General features: G+C 39.1%; 1 protein-coding gene across 3 annotated transcripts in view; it reads right to left on the bottom strand.

Moving 5' to 3' along the window:
• MELK (maternal embryonic leucine zipper kinase) overlaps positions 1-18,509 on the bottom strand; it is a 93,908-nt gene that overhangs the window by 64,765 nt on the left and 10,634 nt on the right. For all 3 annotated transcript variants that reach the window (XM_045469076.1, XM_045469077.1, XM_045469078.1), the window contains exons 4-8: positions 16,965-17,081; positions 13,176-13,319; positions 10,935-11,003; positions 9,065-9,157; positions 4,436-4,534 (exon numbers count right to left, since the gene is read on the bottom strand). In XM_045469076.1, coding sequence (XP_045325032.1) covers positions 4,436-4,534; positions 9,065-9,157; positions 10,935-11,003; positions 13,176-13,319; positions 16,965-17,081 — 522 coding nt within the window. The remainder of the gene's footprint in view (positions 1-4,435; positions 4,535-9,064; positions 9,158-10,934; positions 11,004-13,175; positions 13,320-16,964; positions 17,082-18,509) is intronic.

Below are 18,509 nucleotides of genomic sequence, written 5' to 3'. Positions count from 1 at the left end.
TATTACTACAATACCCTAACTGGTCTCCCTAGTTCTCTTTTGCTTCCTACAGTAGCCAGTATGATCCTATTAAAACCTAAACCAGACAACATCACCCTTCTGCTCAAATTCCTCCAATGGCTCCCTGTTTCACTTAGAGAAAAAGCCAAAGTCCTTATGACATGCTATGAAGCCCAATTGGATATCCTATTTCCTGAGACTTCATTTCCTACGACTCTCCTGATTTCTCAGTCCATCACACCAGCCCTCTTGCCCATCCTGGACTACAGTAGGTGCTTCTAGCTAGTGGTCTTTGCCAATTCCTCTGCCTGAAACATTCTCCTCCTTGATATCCACTAACACTCTCACCTCCTTCAAGTCTTGCTCAAATCTCACCTCTGTGAGGATTATTCTGACCACCTTACTTAATATTTAATAATGCAACTTGCCCCCCTTTTCCTCCATACCTCCCCAATCTGTTCTGATTACTCTTTACCCTGCTAATTTTTTTTTCTTTTTCCCAAAGCAAGTAGCATCTTTTAATATAATTTACTTATTTAGTGTGTTTATTGTTTTTTTCTATATCCCTACCACCAGAATATAAACTCCATGAAGGCAGGGATCTTCCATCTGTTTTACTCAGTGATATATCCCAAGTATCTAGAAAATGCCTGCACAGATTAGGTTTTCAACAAATATTTAACTGTTTCAAAAGTTGAAAGAACACCGAATGAATGAATAAAAAAAGAAATAAACAAAAGTACAAACAAACACACATGAATGGTTGCCTTTCTATTTTTTTAAATCTATTTATTTAAATTCAAGTTAGTTAATATACAGTGTAGGGTTGCCTTTCTAATTAAAAAACATTCAAATAGAGACCTGAAGGAAAGGAGAGCACAAAGCAACCATATGGGAGAAAACCATTTCAGGTGACAGAAAGAGCAAGCGCAAATGCCCTGAGGCAGGTGCATGCTTGGCACATTCAAGTAACCACTGAGGGAAGAAAAGAAACAAGGAGTACAGGTACACGGAGCAAGTGAGGAGGGGATAGTAGGTGATGAGGGCACTGAGGTTAATAGGAGGCCAGTTCACAAGGGATGAAGCCTACAGCCTACAGCGCAACCTGTGGCTTATACTTGGAGTGAGATGAAAAAGCAGCCACTGGAAAGTTTCTGATCCGACTTACACGCTATTTCAAAAGCTTCCCATAAAGAAGACCCTGGTGGAGATGGACTTACAAGCACATTCCATAAGACACCAAAGGAACTAAAAGTACTAATTTTAAACTCTCCCCTGCCAAAAAAAAAACAAAAAACAAAAAACAAACAGTAAAAGGGAGAAAACCCTTCAATTAACTTTATGTGGCTAATAAAACATTGAAAACAAAAACAAACAAATAAAACAGTTTGAGAAAGAAAAGTACATCTTAATCTCTGAACAAATTTTAAGTCCTGGACAAAATACTGGCAAACCAAATTTAGACAGGTATGTTAATAATACTAGCTAACATTTACTTAGCACTACTCTAAATACTGTGCATGGCTTAACTCATTTAACCCTAACAACCCTATACCGTAAAAACTATCATTCTACCCATTTTATAGGGGAAGAAACTAAGGCTCAGAAAGGCAAAGTAACTTGCCAAATTCTGGCCACAGACAGAAAGCAGAGATCCTGGATTTTAGTAATACCAATGAGATTCTGATTTCATTGCTCTGGGGGCTGGACCCAATATATTTTAAAGCCCATGCCAAGTGAGGCTAATGTGCAGCCAGTGTTGTGAACCACCGTTCTACATCCAGTATTTAAGGCTTCCCCCACCCTGAGAGAAATTACATGGACAAAGCTAAGGCAGATGTTTTAGTCAAGATTTAAATATGAAACAAAAAGCAGAGGTGAGAAAACATGATTTATAAGATCCTTTCCAACAGTGCAATTCTATGATTATGTGTCCCCACACTTTCTAGAATTCTAAAAGGTGTAAGATTTCATGCTACACCACCTAACAGATCCAATTCCAGTTCATCTTTGGAGAAATTTGTCTGTCAGTTTATTTCTCTGTCATGGAATGCCCAAAAAAAGAGCGTAGTAAAATATACTAGTAGCTTATAATACTAAAATTATTTTCAGAGCGAGAAACATAGCTCTGCTTTACAGAAAAGAGTAGCAAAAAGAGTGAATAATTGAAGAGGCCAACCTAATATTTTTCTAAAAAAGCGTAACTGGAAAATTGTTGCTGAGCTGCCCAAAGACCAGCCTCCTTCCCACTCTATTTCTGTTAAAGCAAGCTGAGGCTACGAAGCGATCCTAACGCTACTCTCTCCCGTATCCTGCTGTTGACACAGTAGGGTGTGGCTCTGTGTAGTCAGAACTGTGTAGTCAGAACACAGTGAGCGAGTTCAGCCAAAGCAACAACTGCTACTCTGTGAAGCTTAGGGGAGGCTTCTTGAGAGGGGATGGGAGGAAATACAGGCTGTCTTGGCTACCCCAGCCAGCCCCAGGAAGCTGGCCTCCAGCCTCCTGCCTCATCCATCTCTCCTTCCCAAGAAGAAGCATATGCACACACAGTTCCCCAAAGCAGTGGTAACAGCTATGTCGACCTAACTTCCGTTTGACTTGGCAGAATTAGAACTCCTAGCCTTCGAGGAGTTGAAACTACTACAATTCCATTTCTAATTTTGGCATAGATTTTAAAGGTTTTTCTGGGAGAAGGGGATATAGGAAATAACTATTAAGTCAAGTAAATTTAAAAATTGAAGATTGAACTCAGTGCCTTTAAACTTGTTCTATAAGGCAAGCAATGAGCCAACTGGGATTACCACTTTCAATTCAGTGTACTGTGTCCCCAAAATGCGAGTTGATTTAGGTAGTCTCCCTACCTAAAGGGTGCTAGAGACCCAGTGGTCCAGCCACATAAAATATCCGACCATCTTCCCCCATGCTTCTCCTATCCTCTGTCTTTGCTCATACTGTCTACTCTACCAAACATGCTCTCTCCCACATCCCTTTCTGAAGCACTTCTACCCCTTATGAAAGCCTTGCTCAAACCTCACTTCCTCTAACATGTTCTCCCAAACCCCTCACCCATTCCTGTATTACATTCATTTATATCTCTGTAATAATATGGCATCCCTGACCCTTTGTCCTTTTTAGATAGCCTTGTATCTGTCTCCAACAAGAAATCAGGCCCTGGTGGACAATGATCAAGTTTCACAGATTCTTGTTCATGCCTTCCAGTATCTTATACAAAGAAGACCTTCAGGAAATATTTGTTCAACAGAACTGAATTCAAGTCACACACAGAGAAGTTGCCCTGTTGGTCTGATCCTGGTTTGCCAGGGATACAAAATGGTGTTCTTTCTTCCTCTCTACATATCTTCTTGTGTTAGCTTGCTTTGAATGTTAAATCTTTAAAATGAATTTTAGGGGCACCTGGGTGGCTCAGTCGGTTAAGCATCCGACTTCAGCTCAGGTCACGATCTCGTGGTCCGTGAGTTCGAGCCCCGCGTCAGGCTCTGGGCTGATGGCTCAGAGCCTGGAGCCTGTTTCCGATTCTGTGTCTCCCTCTCTCTGCCCCTCCCCCGTTCATGCTCTGTCTCTCTCTGTCCCAAAAACAAATAAACGTTAAAAAAAATTTTTTTTTAAATAAAAAAATAATAAATAAAAATAAAATGAATTTTACTGTTTCCTTGGTATATATGGTTTTGAGGGGTTTTTTAAATTGAATTTAAGTCACAAACATAAAATTCACCCTTTAAAAGTGTACAATTCATTGATTTTTAGTTTTTATATTCATAAAGTTGTGCAATCATTACCACCATATAATTCCAGGATGTTCTCATCACCCCCAAAATAAACCCTGTATTCATTAAGGGTTACTCCCCACTGCCATTTCATCCCCAAGCCCCACAACCACAAATCTTTCTGTCTCTGATATATATGATTTTAACAAAGCCTACAGCACTCTTAACTATGGTTTTATTAAACCTTAAAGCCAAATGTTACCTTCAAAAAGAAGCAGTTTCTTATTTTATCAGAACCCAACAGAAAAATGTGATTTAACACAGTAACTTACTAAGGTATCATTTCAGGATACAAAGTAAAAACTGTTACCAGAAAAATCATCTTCCATGTTTGTGTTCCCATTTGTTTTTGTTCTGTTAAGCATTTTACTACAGAAGTATAATATACATACAGAACCGTATACGTATTGAGGGTCCACCATGGCAAGTTTTCAAAAATTGAATACACACACATAACCAACATCCAGATCAAGAAAGAACAGAATCCCCCTCCATACCCCTCTTCCAGTCACTCCCCTCCTCCAAAGTGTAACCACCATCTTGACTTCTAACAGCATACATTACTTCTGCCTGTTTTTGCCTTATAAATAGAAGCAAATAGTTAACAGAACTGTTACAGTGAAATTCTATGCATGCCTTGTAACACTCACCGTAATCTTCTTGTACAAAGCCATGACATTATCATCATCGAATGGTAGAAAGCCACACATAAGTACATATAAGAGTATGCCCATACTCCAAACATCTGCCTGAGTGGGAGAAAGAAATAATTTTTTAAAAATTGAGAACATATTACAGACATATTAAGCGACAGTACACTTAACAGAATCTTCACAGAGCTGAAAAATGGTGCAGAGATCATCCAATTCAACCTGCTCGTTCTACAGACAAGGAACCTAAAGCCCAGAAAGGAAGGCTTGTTCAAAGTCACCCAGTCAATGGCAGGCCACCCAGGTAGGTCTCCCAATTTTTAGTTCAGTGCACTCTCTCCCAGTGTTGGATTGTAATGTTCAATAGAAAATAATTCCCAGTTGGCTGGGCTGGATTGGGTATGATAAGAAAGGAGATGAGGGGCGCCTGGGTGGCTCAGTTGGTTGAGCATCTGATTGGGCTCAGGTCATGAATCTGCAGTTCATGGGTTCAAGCCCCATGTCGGGCTCTGTGCTGACAGCTCAGAGCCTGGAGTCTGCTTCAGATTCTGTGTGTCTCTCTCTCTGTAACCTCCCCTGCTCACCCTCTGTCTCTCTCTCTCAAAAGTGAATAAACGTTAAAAAAAAAAATTAAAAAAAAAAAAAAAGAAAGGACATGAGGCCAGGTCTCTGATTCTGAAAGACAATTCTGTAGTGCTGTTGAGGGTTATATAAACATGCATGAGGATGTCAAAACAAGCCTTAAAATTTACTACTGATAATCTACAAATGTAACTAAGCTGTGCTGTAAATTCCTCTCTACGTAAAGAAAACTTAATAAAGTTCAACGATTGACTTCTCAAATATAGAAGCTAGAAATTAGCCCGCCAGCACAAACACCCCTACAAATCTCAAAATCCCAGAAAGGAGCTTAACCTTTGTGTAAGATATCCATGTGTCCCATGAGTCCTAAGCACGAACTACTAATTCAAGCGGTATTTGGCCTTAGTCAATAATGACACGGCTGCTGACTGAGGAGAAATCACAGCTCCCACTATCACTTGAGACTTAGGAAAATTTTAAGAGGTAAAAAGAGCAGCATTTTTTTTTTAAGGCAGGAGGGGTAGGAAGAGGAGAGAAACAAGAGTTAAAATAACTCAAGCGGCATCACATCTAAGTAATACCTATACTAAGTAACCCAAATCTAATGCCTAGTCCTGTCTACCAAGTCACATCAAATTATTAAGATGCCCCAAGTGAATGATCTACTTTCAGGCAAACACCTCATTTTTTTCTTCCCAGTTGCAGGAGGTCAGAAATTAACTATTTACGACTCAGAGATGTCAAATAATTGATCTATAAATTCAGCCTGGATAGTATGGCACCCCTGACCAGGGTGTTCAATTCAAAGCAAAGAGGCTGCACAGGAAATACTGGGCTAGCATGGCCTCATCAAATGCCACAAGAAGAGGTCAACAGAGAGGTTATATCTGAGGTTAAACAAAAAGATAAGGAAAGGAGCACCTGGGTGGCTCCGCTGGCTAAGCATCCAACTCTTGGTTTCAGCTCAGGTCATGATCTCATGAGACCATGAGATCAAGTCAGTGTAGGGGGAGTCTGTGCTGACAGCATGGAGCCTGCTTGGGATTCTCCGTCTCTCTCTCTCTCTCTGCCCCTCCTTCTTTCTCTTTCTCTCTCTCAAAATAAATAAACTTTTAAAAAATTAAAATAAAAGCGGTTCAAAATGCTTTTAAAATTCTATTAAAAATTATTGGGGTGCCTGGCTGGCTCAGTTGGTAGAGCATGTGACTCTTGATCTCAGGGTCGTGGGTTTAAGCACCACATTGGGTGTGGAGCCTATTTAAAAAAATTACCATATAATTTAGAAGAGAGAGAGAAAGAGAATGTACAGGTATGCAGTAAAGCCTCCCTCAGTTCAAATCTTGACCTGTTGTTTACCAGGTGTGTGACCTTGCGAAGGCACTTAATTTCTGAGCCTCAGTTTCTTCAACTTCTTACCTTAATGAAATGAATGACAGTATTCACTCCAAAGGATTTTTGGATTTCATTTAAATGAAAATTATAAAAAGCATCTAGCATTGGGACGCCTGGATGGCTCTGCCAGTTAAGCATCTGACTCTTGATTTCGGCACAGGTCATGATCTCAGTTTGTGGGTTCAAGCCCCATGTCAGCCTCTGCACTGACAGCACGGAACCTGCCTGAGACTCTCTCTCCCTCTCTCACTGCCCCTCCCCTGTGCACACGCACGTTCTCTCCCAAAATAAACAAATGTTTGAAAAAAAAAAAAAAAAAAGGAAAACAATTCTGACACATGCTACAACATGTATGAGTCTTGAGGATACTGTGTGAAGTGAAATAAGCCAGTCACGAAAAGACAAATATTGTAGGACTCCATGATATAAGGTACCTAGAGTAGTCAAATTCATATAGACAGAATGTAGAAGGGTAGCTGCCAGTGGTGGGAGGGAGGAAGAATAGAATAATTATTTAATGGGTATAGAGTTGCATTTTGCAAAATGAAAAGAGCTCTGGAGATTGTTTGCACAATATAAAGGTGCCTATCACTATTTCTTTTTATTTATTTATTTATTTTTGAGAAAGAGAGGGAGACAGAGCATCAGCAGGGGAGGGGCAGACAGAGAGAGGAAGACACAGAACACATTCTGGGCTCTGAGCTGCCAGCACAGAGCCTGATGCGTCACTCAAACTCACCAACCATGAGATCATGACCTGAGCCGAAGTCAGGCACTTAACCGACTGAGCCACCCAGGTGCCCCTAAATGTGCCTAACACTATTGAACTGTACACTTAAAAATGGTTAAGATAGTTAAAAGAAAATTAAGATGGTAAATTTTATGTAATATGTATTTATACTACAACTGAACAAGAAAAGGATCTAGCATGATTCCAGGACTATAATAAATGCTCAGTAAAAGTTTGTTCCTTTTCCTATGATGCACTGAGAAGGCCACAATATCACCTTTGTGGTATTTCTGCCAAAAAGGCATAAGCTAAATCTAATCATAAGCATCAGATAAATTCAAATTGAGATACTTTCTACAAAATAAGTGGATTCCTCACAAATGTCAAGGTCAAGTAAGATAAAGGATAAGGAACTCTTCCAGATTAAAGAAGACCAAAGGATGGGGTGCCTGGGTGGCTCAGGCAGCTAAGCGTCCGACTTGTCAGGTCGGACATGTCAGGTCACGATCTCATGGTTTGTGAGTTTGAGCCCTGTGTCAGGCTCTGTGCTGACAGCTCGGAGCCTGGAGCATGCTTTGGATTTTGTGCCTCCCTTTCTCTCTGTTCCTCCCCTGCTCACACTCTGTCTCTCTCTCTTCTTCAAAAATAATAAGCATTCAAAAAAAAATTTTTTTAATAAAATGAAAAAGCAGACCAAAGGAGCACAGCAACTAAATGCAATACATGATCCTGAACTGAATCCTGGACTGGAGGGAAAATATAGCTAAGGACACTAGTGGTACAATTAACAGCACGTGACTATGAATTATGAATTAAATAAGTTGTATCAATATTAAATCCCCGATTTTGATAACTATAGTGTAGGTATAAAAGAGAAAGCCCTTGCTTTTAGGAAATATATACATAGTATTTAATGATAAAGGGGAATAATGTCTAAAACTTATTCTTAATTGGTTAAGAATATGCATATATACAAACATAGAAAGAGAATGAAAAAGCAAACAATGAAAAAAAATGCCAACAACTGTGAATAGGACTAACTGTATACAGAAGTTCCTCATTCCATATTTGCAACTGTTCTGTAAGTTTGAGATTATATCCACATCAAAAATCACCAAAAGAAGTCAGTTCCCATCTTCTCTTGTTACAATTAAGTAAATGGGCATGTCAAGGTTTCTCCAACATAACACTAGTTCCAAAAGATGCAGCACATAAAAAATGGACTCTGTAGGCAGGTAAAATCAAGGCCAGCTGCTATCTGTGATGCTCCCCTCCCAGAGGATCACATTGGATGAGAACATATTAAAGATCTAGAGATGTCCTGAACTAAAAAAATTATTCAATCCAGCGTTTCCTGAGCTTTTGATAACTCAACTTTGTCTTATAATACTAATATTAGCAGTATTAGTACTCCACAGAACGGAAAGGACTGACGGGCTCGCAGTAGCTAATGGTAAGTAAAACAGGCAGTGCCCAGGCCTTCTGAGCCTGGGCCTCCTGCAAAGGACTGCTGGCCTCAGATAACTATCTGGCTATGAACAAAGTCCAAGTTTTCTCAGAGCTAACCAGGAAGCATCTCTGAAAACTGAGGCTGCAACCCTGGCCTTGTGCTCTACCTGGCTGGGCTAACCAGTCTAAACTACGCATTGTTTTAACATGAAAGTAACCAAAACAAGGACACCAGAAATATATTATGAAGCAAATATACCTTTGCTTCATAAGTATAATATATATTATTATATTTATTGCAAGTTATTCATTTCATGTGTTACTTTAAGTCTTACTCTCTGAATAAACTGAACTCTTTGATTAACAAGATTATTTCTTACCTTATTGTAATATCCCCAGTGCACAATGTCTGACTCACTACAGGTCACCAATAAATGTATATTGATTACATATTGAATTAATCAATGAATAATTACCTCCGATCCCAGGTATGATTTGCCTTGTATTAATTCAGGTGCTGCATAAGCAAGACTCCCACAACATGTCTGAAGATGGTAATCCTTATTACCCTGCCAACAAGAAAAAATGAAATACTCCTTAATTACGGCCCTGAAGAAATTGAAACCTTGATAAACATTCTTTTGGCACAAGCAGAGAGAAACTAGATGAAGAAGTATCTCAAAGAATGAGAGACTCTGTGCAGCCAACCCCATACTATGCTATATGCATGCAAACACGTGTAGTTTATTCTTCTCTGGATTTCCAATACCACTACAACCTGGCATGAACAAAATCTTCTTCCCCTTAGCTCAATCAAGTCAGGTTCATACCCTCCTAGACATCCATTCACAAAATAATCAGTTTAACAAACATCCAAGCACCCATGTCTGCCCACTCCCAAGTACTCCAAGAAAAAGGACTATTTCTTTCCTGGACTCTATCTCCAATATCAAATCTTTACAAATACAGAAAAGTTTCTCTTTCCTTAGAGGGAAGAGAGGAATCTGCTACATAGAACAGTGCCTTAGGAGTCTGTGTTCTAGACCCAGTCGTAACACAAATAAAAAACACCTGAACTTCCAGATCTGTGAAAATGAGAATCTGCTCGACATCCTCTGCTCTTGCACAGAAACATCAAGACATAACGAACATGATACGACTACCCAACATTTGTGTAGTCCTACAACTGGCAAATGACTTGTGAAACTGCGAAATTTCATTTACAACTGCAACAACGTGCCCAGAAGTGAACTTCTCAGCAGAAAGCAGAGGCAATCCTCTCCCAGCCAAGGCTGCTTTCTCAGATGGTGTCTGTGTGGGTCGAATCTGTGGCAGCCATAAATAAAAGCTAATGGAGTCTGTCACAAACCTTCTCCACTGCCTCCTGTGGAGAACATGACTTAAACCAGTTTATCTGCTCAAAGTATGTTTTATCTTTATACAACTGCCGATCAAAAAAATGCCATAGAGCATTTGGCTCCCAGACACAAGGCTCCACTGACAATCTCTGAAGAGCCAAGGGAAGGAGAGGAAAATCAGAAAGAATCAGACATTCAGCTGAAGGGGCAAAATCTGCTTCCCTCTGCATTTAGCTAATTCTGATTGGGGCAGGAAATAATCATGGGACTACAAAGGGCTAAGACAGGTCTGCAATTTCAACATTCCTAATGAGTGTAGACAGCTCATTTTAGAGACTGTGAGTACCATCATTACAGAACTCAGGAGGAAGCCTCCAACAGGCAGTCACACAGGAGCTCTGCAGACAGCGCAGCTGGAAAGTTCAAAGTCACCTCAAAGAGAAGGTACGCTGGAGAACACCAGTACTTAACTGTGGGGTACAAATTAAGGAAATACATACCCATAAACATTTAATAGTGCATATGGACTTTTTTCTTCTTCTTTTATAAGGAAAGAGGATTGCCTCTCAAAACGTAACTATTAGTTATAGAACCATTTGGATAACAAAGAATAGATTTGCACTAAATTCCCAAAACTCCTATCTAAATGAACAAAAGCTTCACCTAGTGGCAACATACTCAAACTGCAAACATAGAATCAATTCAGAATTCATGTTGTAATGACCTCATGTCACCTCAGCACTGCAAATTCTCTCACAGCACATCCATGGGGGCTTCAGCAGGGCCAACCCTGGACCTAGAGCAGTGGTTCTCAATCTTGGCTACCTATTCGAATCATCTAGAGAACTTCTAAAGGGGATGCAATTTAACATTCTTCTCAATGGATGCAACCACGCTCAACAAAGGCTAAGTGGAAGCCAGTGCAAGATAATACCCTAAAAAGGTATATTTACAAAGGAAATAAATACATTTTTATTTCTGTACTTACCTTGGGTTTTGCACAGAGACCAAAGTCAATCAGTTTTAATTTATGATATTCATCAAACAACAAATTTTCCTGGGGAAACAAAGATATTTTCATAACTGTATATTGACTTCCTTATATCACATCCTACCTCTAGCCATTTCTAAAAACAGTTTCTAAATGAACAAGATTTTTTTTTCCACATATAATACATTTATTTCCGGAGTATTTCCCATAGTAAGTTTTAAAAATAGAAAGTAAACTTGAGTATTCTGTGGGACTTTATTCAAGGAGTGACACCTTTTGGGGGGGAAACACTTTATACATTATACAATATATATATATATTCAGGACAAAAGCAAACATTATAAAAAGTACAAAAATAAAAAGATACAAACACAATATACTTTGGTTGGAATTTCAGAGATTTTTTTTCCTCTCTTCCCCTTTACCTCAACAGTTATGAATACTTCTGAAGCAGCATACATTGCTGCGCTTTTGATTTTTGGTTGTACAGTTAATGAACTTGAGAGTCTGGATGACTGGGGATCATCTATTTGGCCTTCCCATTCTATTGTTTCTTTTTTTTTTTTTTTAAGAAAGCAGTTACTTTTTTTTTTTAACGTTTATTTATTTTTGAGACAGAGAGAGACAGAGCATGAACAGGGGAGGAGCAGAGAGAGAGCGAGACACAGAATCCGAAACAGGCTCCAGGCTCTGAGCTGTCAGCACAGAGCCCGACGCGGGGCTCGAACTCACGGAACTCACGGACCGTGAGATCATGACCTGAACCGAAGTCGGACGCTTAACTGACCAAGCCACCCAGGCGCCCCTATTGTTTCTTCTTTGATGAATAAAGGTTTTCCTGGAGTTTGGCCAATAAGGTTACAGACATCTTGAGCTTTGCACCACACGTTGGCAATAAGACAGGCCTGCCATCTTAGATATTCAACAGAAGCTGGAGGATGATGCAAATGGAGCTGGCTGATGACAACAGAGCTATCTAGCTTTTCACTAACAAAGTTACAAATATTTTACACTTTTCCAAATTCAGTAAATGTAACGCAGACCTCTGCTTCCATAAAATAAGCCCTTTCCACTCTTCTAAAGCCCTCTATCACAGTTACATTCTCTGTCTGCAGGCCCTGTACCGGAGGCTCTGTGTGATGCAGTCCAGGCAGCAGCAAAACCAATAGATAAGATTTAAGATCGTTTATACCAAGCAGCCTGGGAACAACAGAAGGAAAATCACTAAAAAAGAATGAAATGACAAGAAGTAAGGAAAGGGAAAGAGAGGAATGGCAAGAACTATTCTGCTTCCCCTCGAGACACCTCAGCATAAACCATCCCCTCTGTGGTACCCTGAGATTCAACTACAAGCAAACACAATGTGTGCCAAACCAAAAGAATGAGCTCAAATCAGAGGGCTGTGTATAAACAGAGGAAAAAGGAAAGTAACATTGCCATGTTTTGTCAACCAATTCTAGATTCCTGGCCCTAATACCAAGTAACATAAAACCCATGTTCACTACCATCCATATTAGTCAGAGCCTGCAGACTTAAAAGTATTTGCATTTTTGGGGCGCCTGGGTGGCGCAGTCGGTTAAGCGTCCGACTTCAGCCAGGTCACGATCTCGCGGTCCGTGAGTTCGAGCCCCGCGTCGGGCTCTGGGCTGATGGCTCAGAGCCTGGAGCCTGTTTCCGATTCTGTGTCTCCCTCTCTCTCTGCCCCTCCCCCGTTCATGCTCTGTCTCTCTCTGTCCCAAAAATAAATAAACGTTGAAAAAAAAAAAAATTAAAAAAAAAAAAAAAGTATTTGCATTTTTATTCTGTCCTTGAAAATTAGAGACTGTTCATTCCATTGAACTATTCCTTTCTGAGATGTAATGGAATTAAAATTAAAGGAAGATGAGGTCAGGAAAAGAGTATTAAAGGGAAAATACTCAATGACAATATTCTCAAAGAAAATACTCAAAACTCTTCTTTCCTAGAGATAAAATCCTGAAGTCTATATTCCCCAGTTGATTACAAAGACATTCATAATGTCACCCACAACTGACAAACATACAGAATATCAACAATTAGGTAGATCCAAAAAAGCCTACCGGCAGTCAAAAGAAAAGAAAGAAAAGTGATACATTATGAGTGGAACAAAAAAATAAGCAAAGCCAAGATAGACCCTAAACAGAAAGAACCTGTAGAACACTAGTAAAAACTGGTAAATGACGTTGAACTCTCAGGTGAGCATCTGTGATAGTCACTTACCGGTTTGAGGTCCCTGTGAGCATAACCCTGGCTGTGCACATAAGCAACTGCAGATACTATCTGACGGAAGACAACTCGGGTCTCCTCCTCGGATAGGCGATCCTGGGAAATTATGTAGTCAAACAGCTCTCCTCCGGGGCAATACTTCAATAACAACAGAGGCATGCAGGTATGATTACTACTGACAAAAATCACTTCAGAGGAATTAAAACAAAAAATTATACTTAACTCAGAGATATCTTTAATTCAACTTATAGGCAAGGGAACCAAGTGAAGAATAGTCAAAAATGCACTGTCACGATCAAACAGGTCAACAATTACTCCAGGACACAGAACAACAGCTCTTGGTCTCAAGCAGTTTTATGACCAGTAAGTAGAAGTAGAACCAACTAACACTGTGATTTTTTTTTTTTTAATGTTTATTTTATTTTTGAAAGAGAGCACGTGCACACGCAGGCAGGGGAGGAGCAGAGAGAAGACAGAGGATCCCAAGCGGGCTCTGCACTGGCAGCACAGAGCCCAAAATGGGGCTCAAACTCATGACCTGTGAGATCATGACCTGAACTAAAGTCAGATGCTTAACAGACTGAGCCACCCAGGCACCCCCTGACACTGTGATTTTTAAGTTCACTCAGGGTTTTATATTTTTATAGCAAAGTATTAAAACCCATTCTCATCTTAATGCACTCATATTTAGTGTAGTTCCCTAAAAACAATTTTAAAAAAGCACAATTTTTTAAAGATTTTATTTTTAAGTAATCTCTATACCCAATGTAGGCCTCAAACTCACAACCCCAAGGTTAAGAGTCACATGCTCTACCACCTGAGCCAGCCAGGTGCACCCCAGAAGCAATTATTGCTTTTCCATCCTGAAGACCAGAGATTTTTAGTCTGTACCAGAAGGAGCCCAGTTCTACAGAGGTTCATAAGAAGCTACAGGAGAAGAGGTACCAGAATATAAAGTTCTAAGCTTTCCATCCCTTCTCCAGAGCAACTCTACCTTTCTGTAAACTGGGGTTTCCCTTCAAGATTTCATTTCACCTTAGCAGTACCAATTAAAATCACAGATATCTATAGCTTTTGACCTCATAGTTCCACATTTAGAAAATGTTCCTACAGATATACTCTAACATCAAAAGCGATACTCTTTGGGAGTGCCTGGGTGGCTAAGTCAGTTGAGTGTCAGACTCTTGATTTCAACTCTGGTCATGATTCCAGGGTCATGGGATCAAGTCCTGTGTCAAGCTCCATGCTGAGTGTGGAGCCTGCCTGGGATTCTCTCTTTTTCTCTCTCTCTCTCTCCCCCGTACCCCTCTCCTCTGCTCCCGCCCTCTAAAAATAAAATAAATCTTTAAAAAAGGATACACTTTCAAGATTATCCACTGCAGCAGTATTGTTTTGTAACAAAGCCTGGAAACAACCCAAATATGTTCACACTATTTAAATTCCATTATAAAATGTAATTCTATGCAGCCATAAAAAAAAAGGAAGCTCTTTACAAACTGATATGAAACAATCTCCAGTATTAAGTGAAAAAGCAAGATATAAAAGAGTATACATTGATACAGTGACTTGCAAAAAGCATTATGCTGAACAAAAGAAGCCAAACACAAAAGAGTACAGACTGTATGATTCTATTTATATCAAGTTCTACAACAGGTAACACTAACCTATGGTGACCAAAATCAAATCATTGGTCACTGAGAAGTATAGTGGGCAGGTAGGGTTATAGGGATTAACTTCAAAGGGTCAGGAGAAAACTTTCAGGCATAACGGATACGTTTTATCCCTAGTCTGGGGTGGGAAGTACATAGATGTCTACCTTTTTCAAACTGTATACCTAATGTGTGCATTTTAGCATATAAAAATTATACCTCAATTTTTTAAATGCTATCCAATAAGATTTATATAAACAGCCTACTTTATATACACAAATAAAGAAATGCAAAATGACGTGAAACAAAAACATTAAAAACCTCTACAAATATACACAGATGGTCTCCAAGCTAAAATGTTAAGTGTATAAAAAAAAAAAAAGGTACAGAATATTATAGTAGGCAACCACTTGTGTGACAGAAACTAATAAGCCACCTATGTGTGTATATATATTTATATATATATGAAAACACACAGATGTATGTATTCACACACACCTAAAATACATGTAGGGATTTGTATGTAAGTACAGTTGACCTTTGAACAACACAGGGGTTGGCGGTGCTGACCATTCTCACAGTCAAAAATCTGCATGTAACTTTTTTTTAAATTTTAATTCCAGTATAGTTAACATATATGTTACATTAGTTTCAGATGTAGGATGTAGTGATTCAACAATTCCAAATATTACTCAGTACTCATCAGGATAGAGTACTCTTAATCTCTTTCACCTGTTTCACCCCCCCCCCCCCCACCTCCCATCTGGTAACCATCAGTTTTTCTCTGTAGTTAAGAGGGGCACCTGGGTGGTTCAGTCAGTTAAGTGTCTGACTCTTTTTTTTTTTTTTTTAATTTTTTTTTTTTTCAACGTTTATTTATTTTTGGGACAGAGAGAGACAGAGCATGAACAGGGGAGGGGCAGAGACAGAGGGAGACACAGAATCGGAAACAGGCTCCAGGCTCTGAGCCATCAGCCCAGAGCCTGACGCGGGGCTCGAACTCAAGGACCGTGAGATCGTGACCTGGCTGAAGTCGGACGCTTAACCGACTGCGCCACCCAGGCGCCCCTAAGTGTCTTACTCTTGATTTCAGCTCAGGCCATGATCTCACACTTTGTGAGTTCAAGCCCTGCATCAAGCTCCATGCTGACAGTGCAGAGCCTGCTTGGGATTCTCTCTCTCCCTCTCTCTCTCTGCCCCTCCCTCGCTTGTTCTTTCCTTCTCTCAAAATAAATAAATCTTTTTAAAAAGTGTTTTTTGGTTTGTCTCTTTTTTGTTCGTTTCTTAAATCCCACATGAGTGAAATCATATGGTATTTCTCTTTCTCTGACTTATTTCACTTAGCATTATACACTTTAGATCCATCCAGGTTGTAGCAAATGACAAGATTTCATTTTTTTATGGCAGAATAATATTCCACAGTGTGTGTGCGCGTGTGGTGTATGTGTGTGTACATACACATACCATATATTCTTTATCCATTCGTCTATCAATGGACACTTGGGCTGCTTCCATAATTTGACTACTATAAATAATGCTGTAAAATAGGGGTGCATATATCTTTTTGAATTAGTGTTTTCATATTCTTACGGTAAGTACCCAATAGTGGAATTACTGGATCATATGGTAGTTCTATTTTTAAATTTTTTATATATGCATATAACTTTTGACTCCCTGAAATTTAACTATTAAAAGCCTACTGTTGACAGGAAGCCTTACCAATAACATAAACAGTCAATTAATACATATTTTATATGTTACATGTATTATACACTATATTCTTATAATAAAGCAAGCTGGAAAAAAGAAACACATAAGGAAGACAAAATACATTTACAATACCATACTGAAAAAAATCTGTGTATAAGTGGACTCTTATAAACAAGGTTCCAGAGAGATCCCTTGGTCCCTCTTACTGTTAAGGACACAGCAAGAAGGTGCCAGCTATGGATCAGGAAGAAGGCCCTCACCTGACCATGCCAGCCCCTTAATTTTGGAATTCCCAGCTTTCAGAACTATGAGAAATAAATTTCTGTTGTTCATAAGCTACTCAGTCTGTGATATTTGTTATAGCAGCCCAAGTGGACTAAGACAGAAACCAAATACCTTTCAGTCTCTAGACCATACTACTAACCTCAAGAACCATGAATATTTTGTTGGCTGTCTCCAGCACATGGTAGAGTTGACATATATGCTGATGTCTCAAGTTCTTCAAGGCCTCAATCTCCGTTTTGATCCGGGGCAAATCACTCTGTGACAAAACACAGTACATGAGCAATAAACCTATTTTGGAAGTGCTCCAAGCACCAATAACAACTGAGTGGCAAAAGCAACCAATAGCCAAATTGCTCAACAGCACAGAAAAATACAACAAAAATTATTTGTGTGTACATAAAGAAAGGCCTTGAGGGTTTTATGAAAGATAGTTTGATGTGGGTGAATAATACAATGTCCAGAAAAATCAAAACAGTCTCAGAACCCCTTAGGTTAGCATTCCAGGGGGATGCCTGGATGGCTCAGTCAGTTAAGCTTCCAACTCTTGATCCTGGCTCAGGTCATGATCTCTCAGTTTGTGAGATTAAGCCCTGATTTGGGCTCTGTGCTGGCAAGTGTGGGACCTACTTGGGATTCTCTCTTTCTTTCTCTCTGTTACCCCCTGGCTTATGAGCACACACTCTCAAAATAAATGAATATATAAACTTAAAAAAAAATTGAAGGAGAGCCTGAATTGTCAGTTGACGGATTATTAGAAATAATTTCTGATTAGGTCACTGTATTTTGGCATATAATTTGGAAGTAGTTCAAAGAATTGAGGGACACTGCTGTACTAGAACTCCTCACATTCTCTCTAACTTATTTATTCATGTTAATCAACACTTACATCCTTAAAAATAAAAAATAAGAAAAAAATAAAAGTAAATAGATATGAACACTTGATGTTAAATTCTGTCTCATTCCAACAAGGGAGTCCAAAAAAAAGTCCTATGTGTCTAATTAAAAAATCTTACTTTATTAAAATCTTCACTAAATTAAAAAATGTTACTTTTTATGTTTGATAATTACCAACATTTATAAAATGTTTGTGTTGTTTTACTCAGTGGTACACTACTAATAATTATAATGCTAACTCAATCCACAAGAAAAAAAATGTTTAACACTCAGATTTTTGGTTAGAGAAACAAATTTTTTTTACTGTTTTCTAATTTATCTTCAAAAAAAAGAAACAGTGGTGCCTAGGTTGCTCAGTTAGGTTAAGTGTCAGACTTCTGCTCAGGTCATGATCTCACAGTATTTGGGTTTGAGCCCTGCATTAGGCTCTGTGCTGACAGCTTGGAGCCTGGAGCCTGCTTCGTATTCTGTCTCCCTGTCTGTCTGTCTGTCTCTCTCTCTCTCTCTGCCCCTCCCCTGCTCACACTCTCTCTCTCTCAAAGACAAATAACATTAAAAAAAATTTTTTTTTAAACAAAAAGAAGAAACAGCCACAGATATATACAAAGAGACTAGTAAATTCTCAGCAGGAGACCAAAACTAAGAAACCAAATGATATGAGCAACAATAAAAAAATTAGAAACAAAAGACCACTCAGGGTGACTTCAAACACTAGAAAGGGTTTAACAGGCCCAAAAGACCATCAAAAGAGACCCATCTTCCCTTAGTATAAAAACAATAAACTTTATGT

The sequence above is a fragment of the Leopardus geoffroyi genome, chromosome D4, assembly GCF_018350155.1.
Source record: "Leopardus geoffroyi isolate Oge1 chromosome D4, O.geoffroyi_Oge1_pat1.0, whole genome shotgun sequence".
Taxonomy (NCBI): Eukaryota; Metazoa; Chordata; class Mammalia; order Carnivora; family Felidae; genus Leopardus; species Leopardus geoffroyi.
Note: the sequence above shows the minus strand (reverse complement) of the source record. Positions and strands in the feature narration are given on the sequence as shown.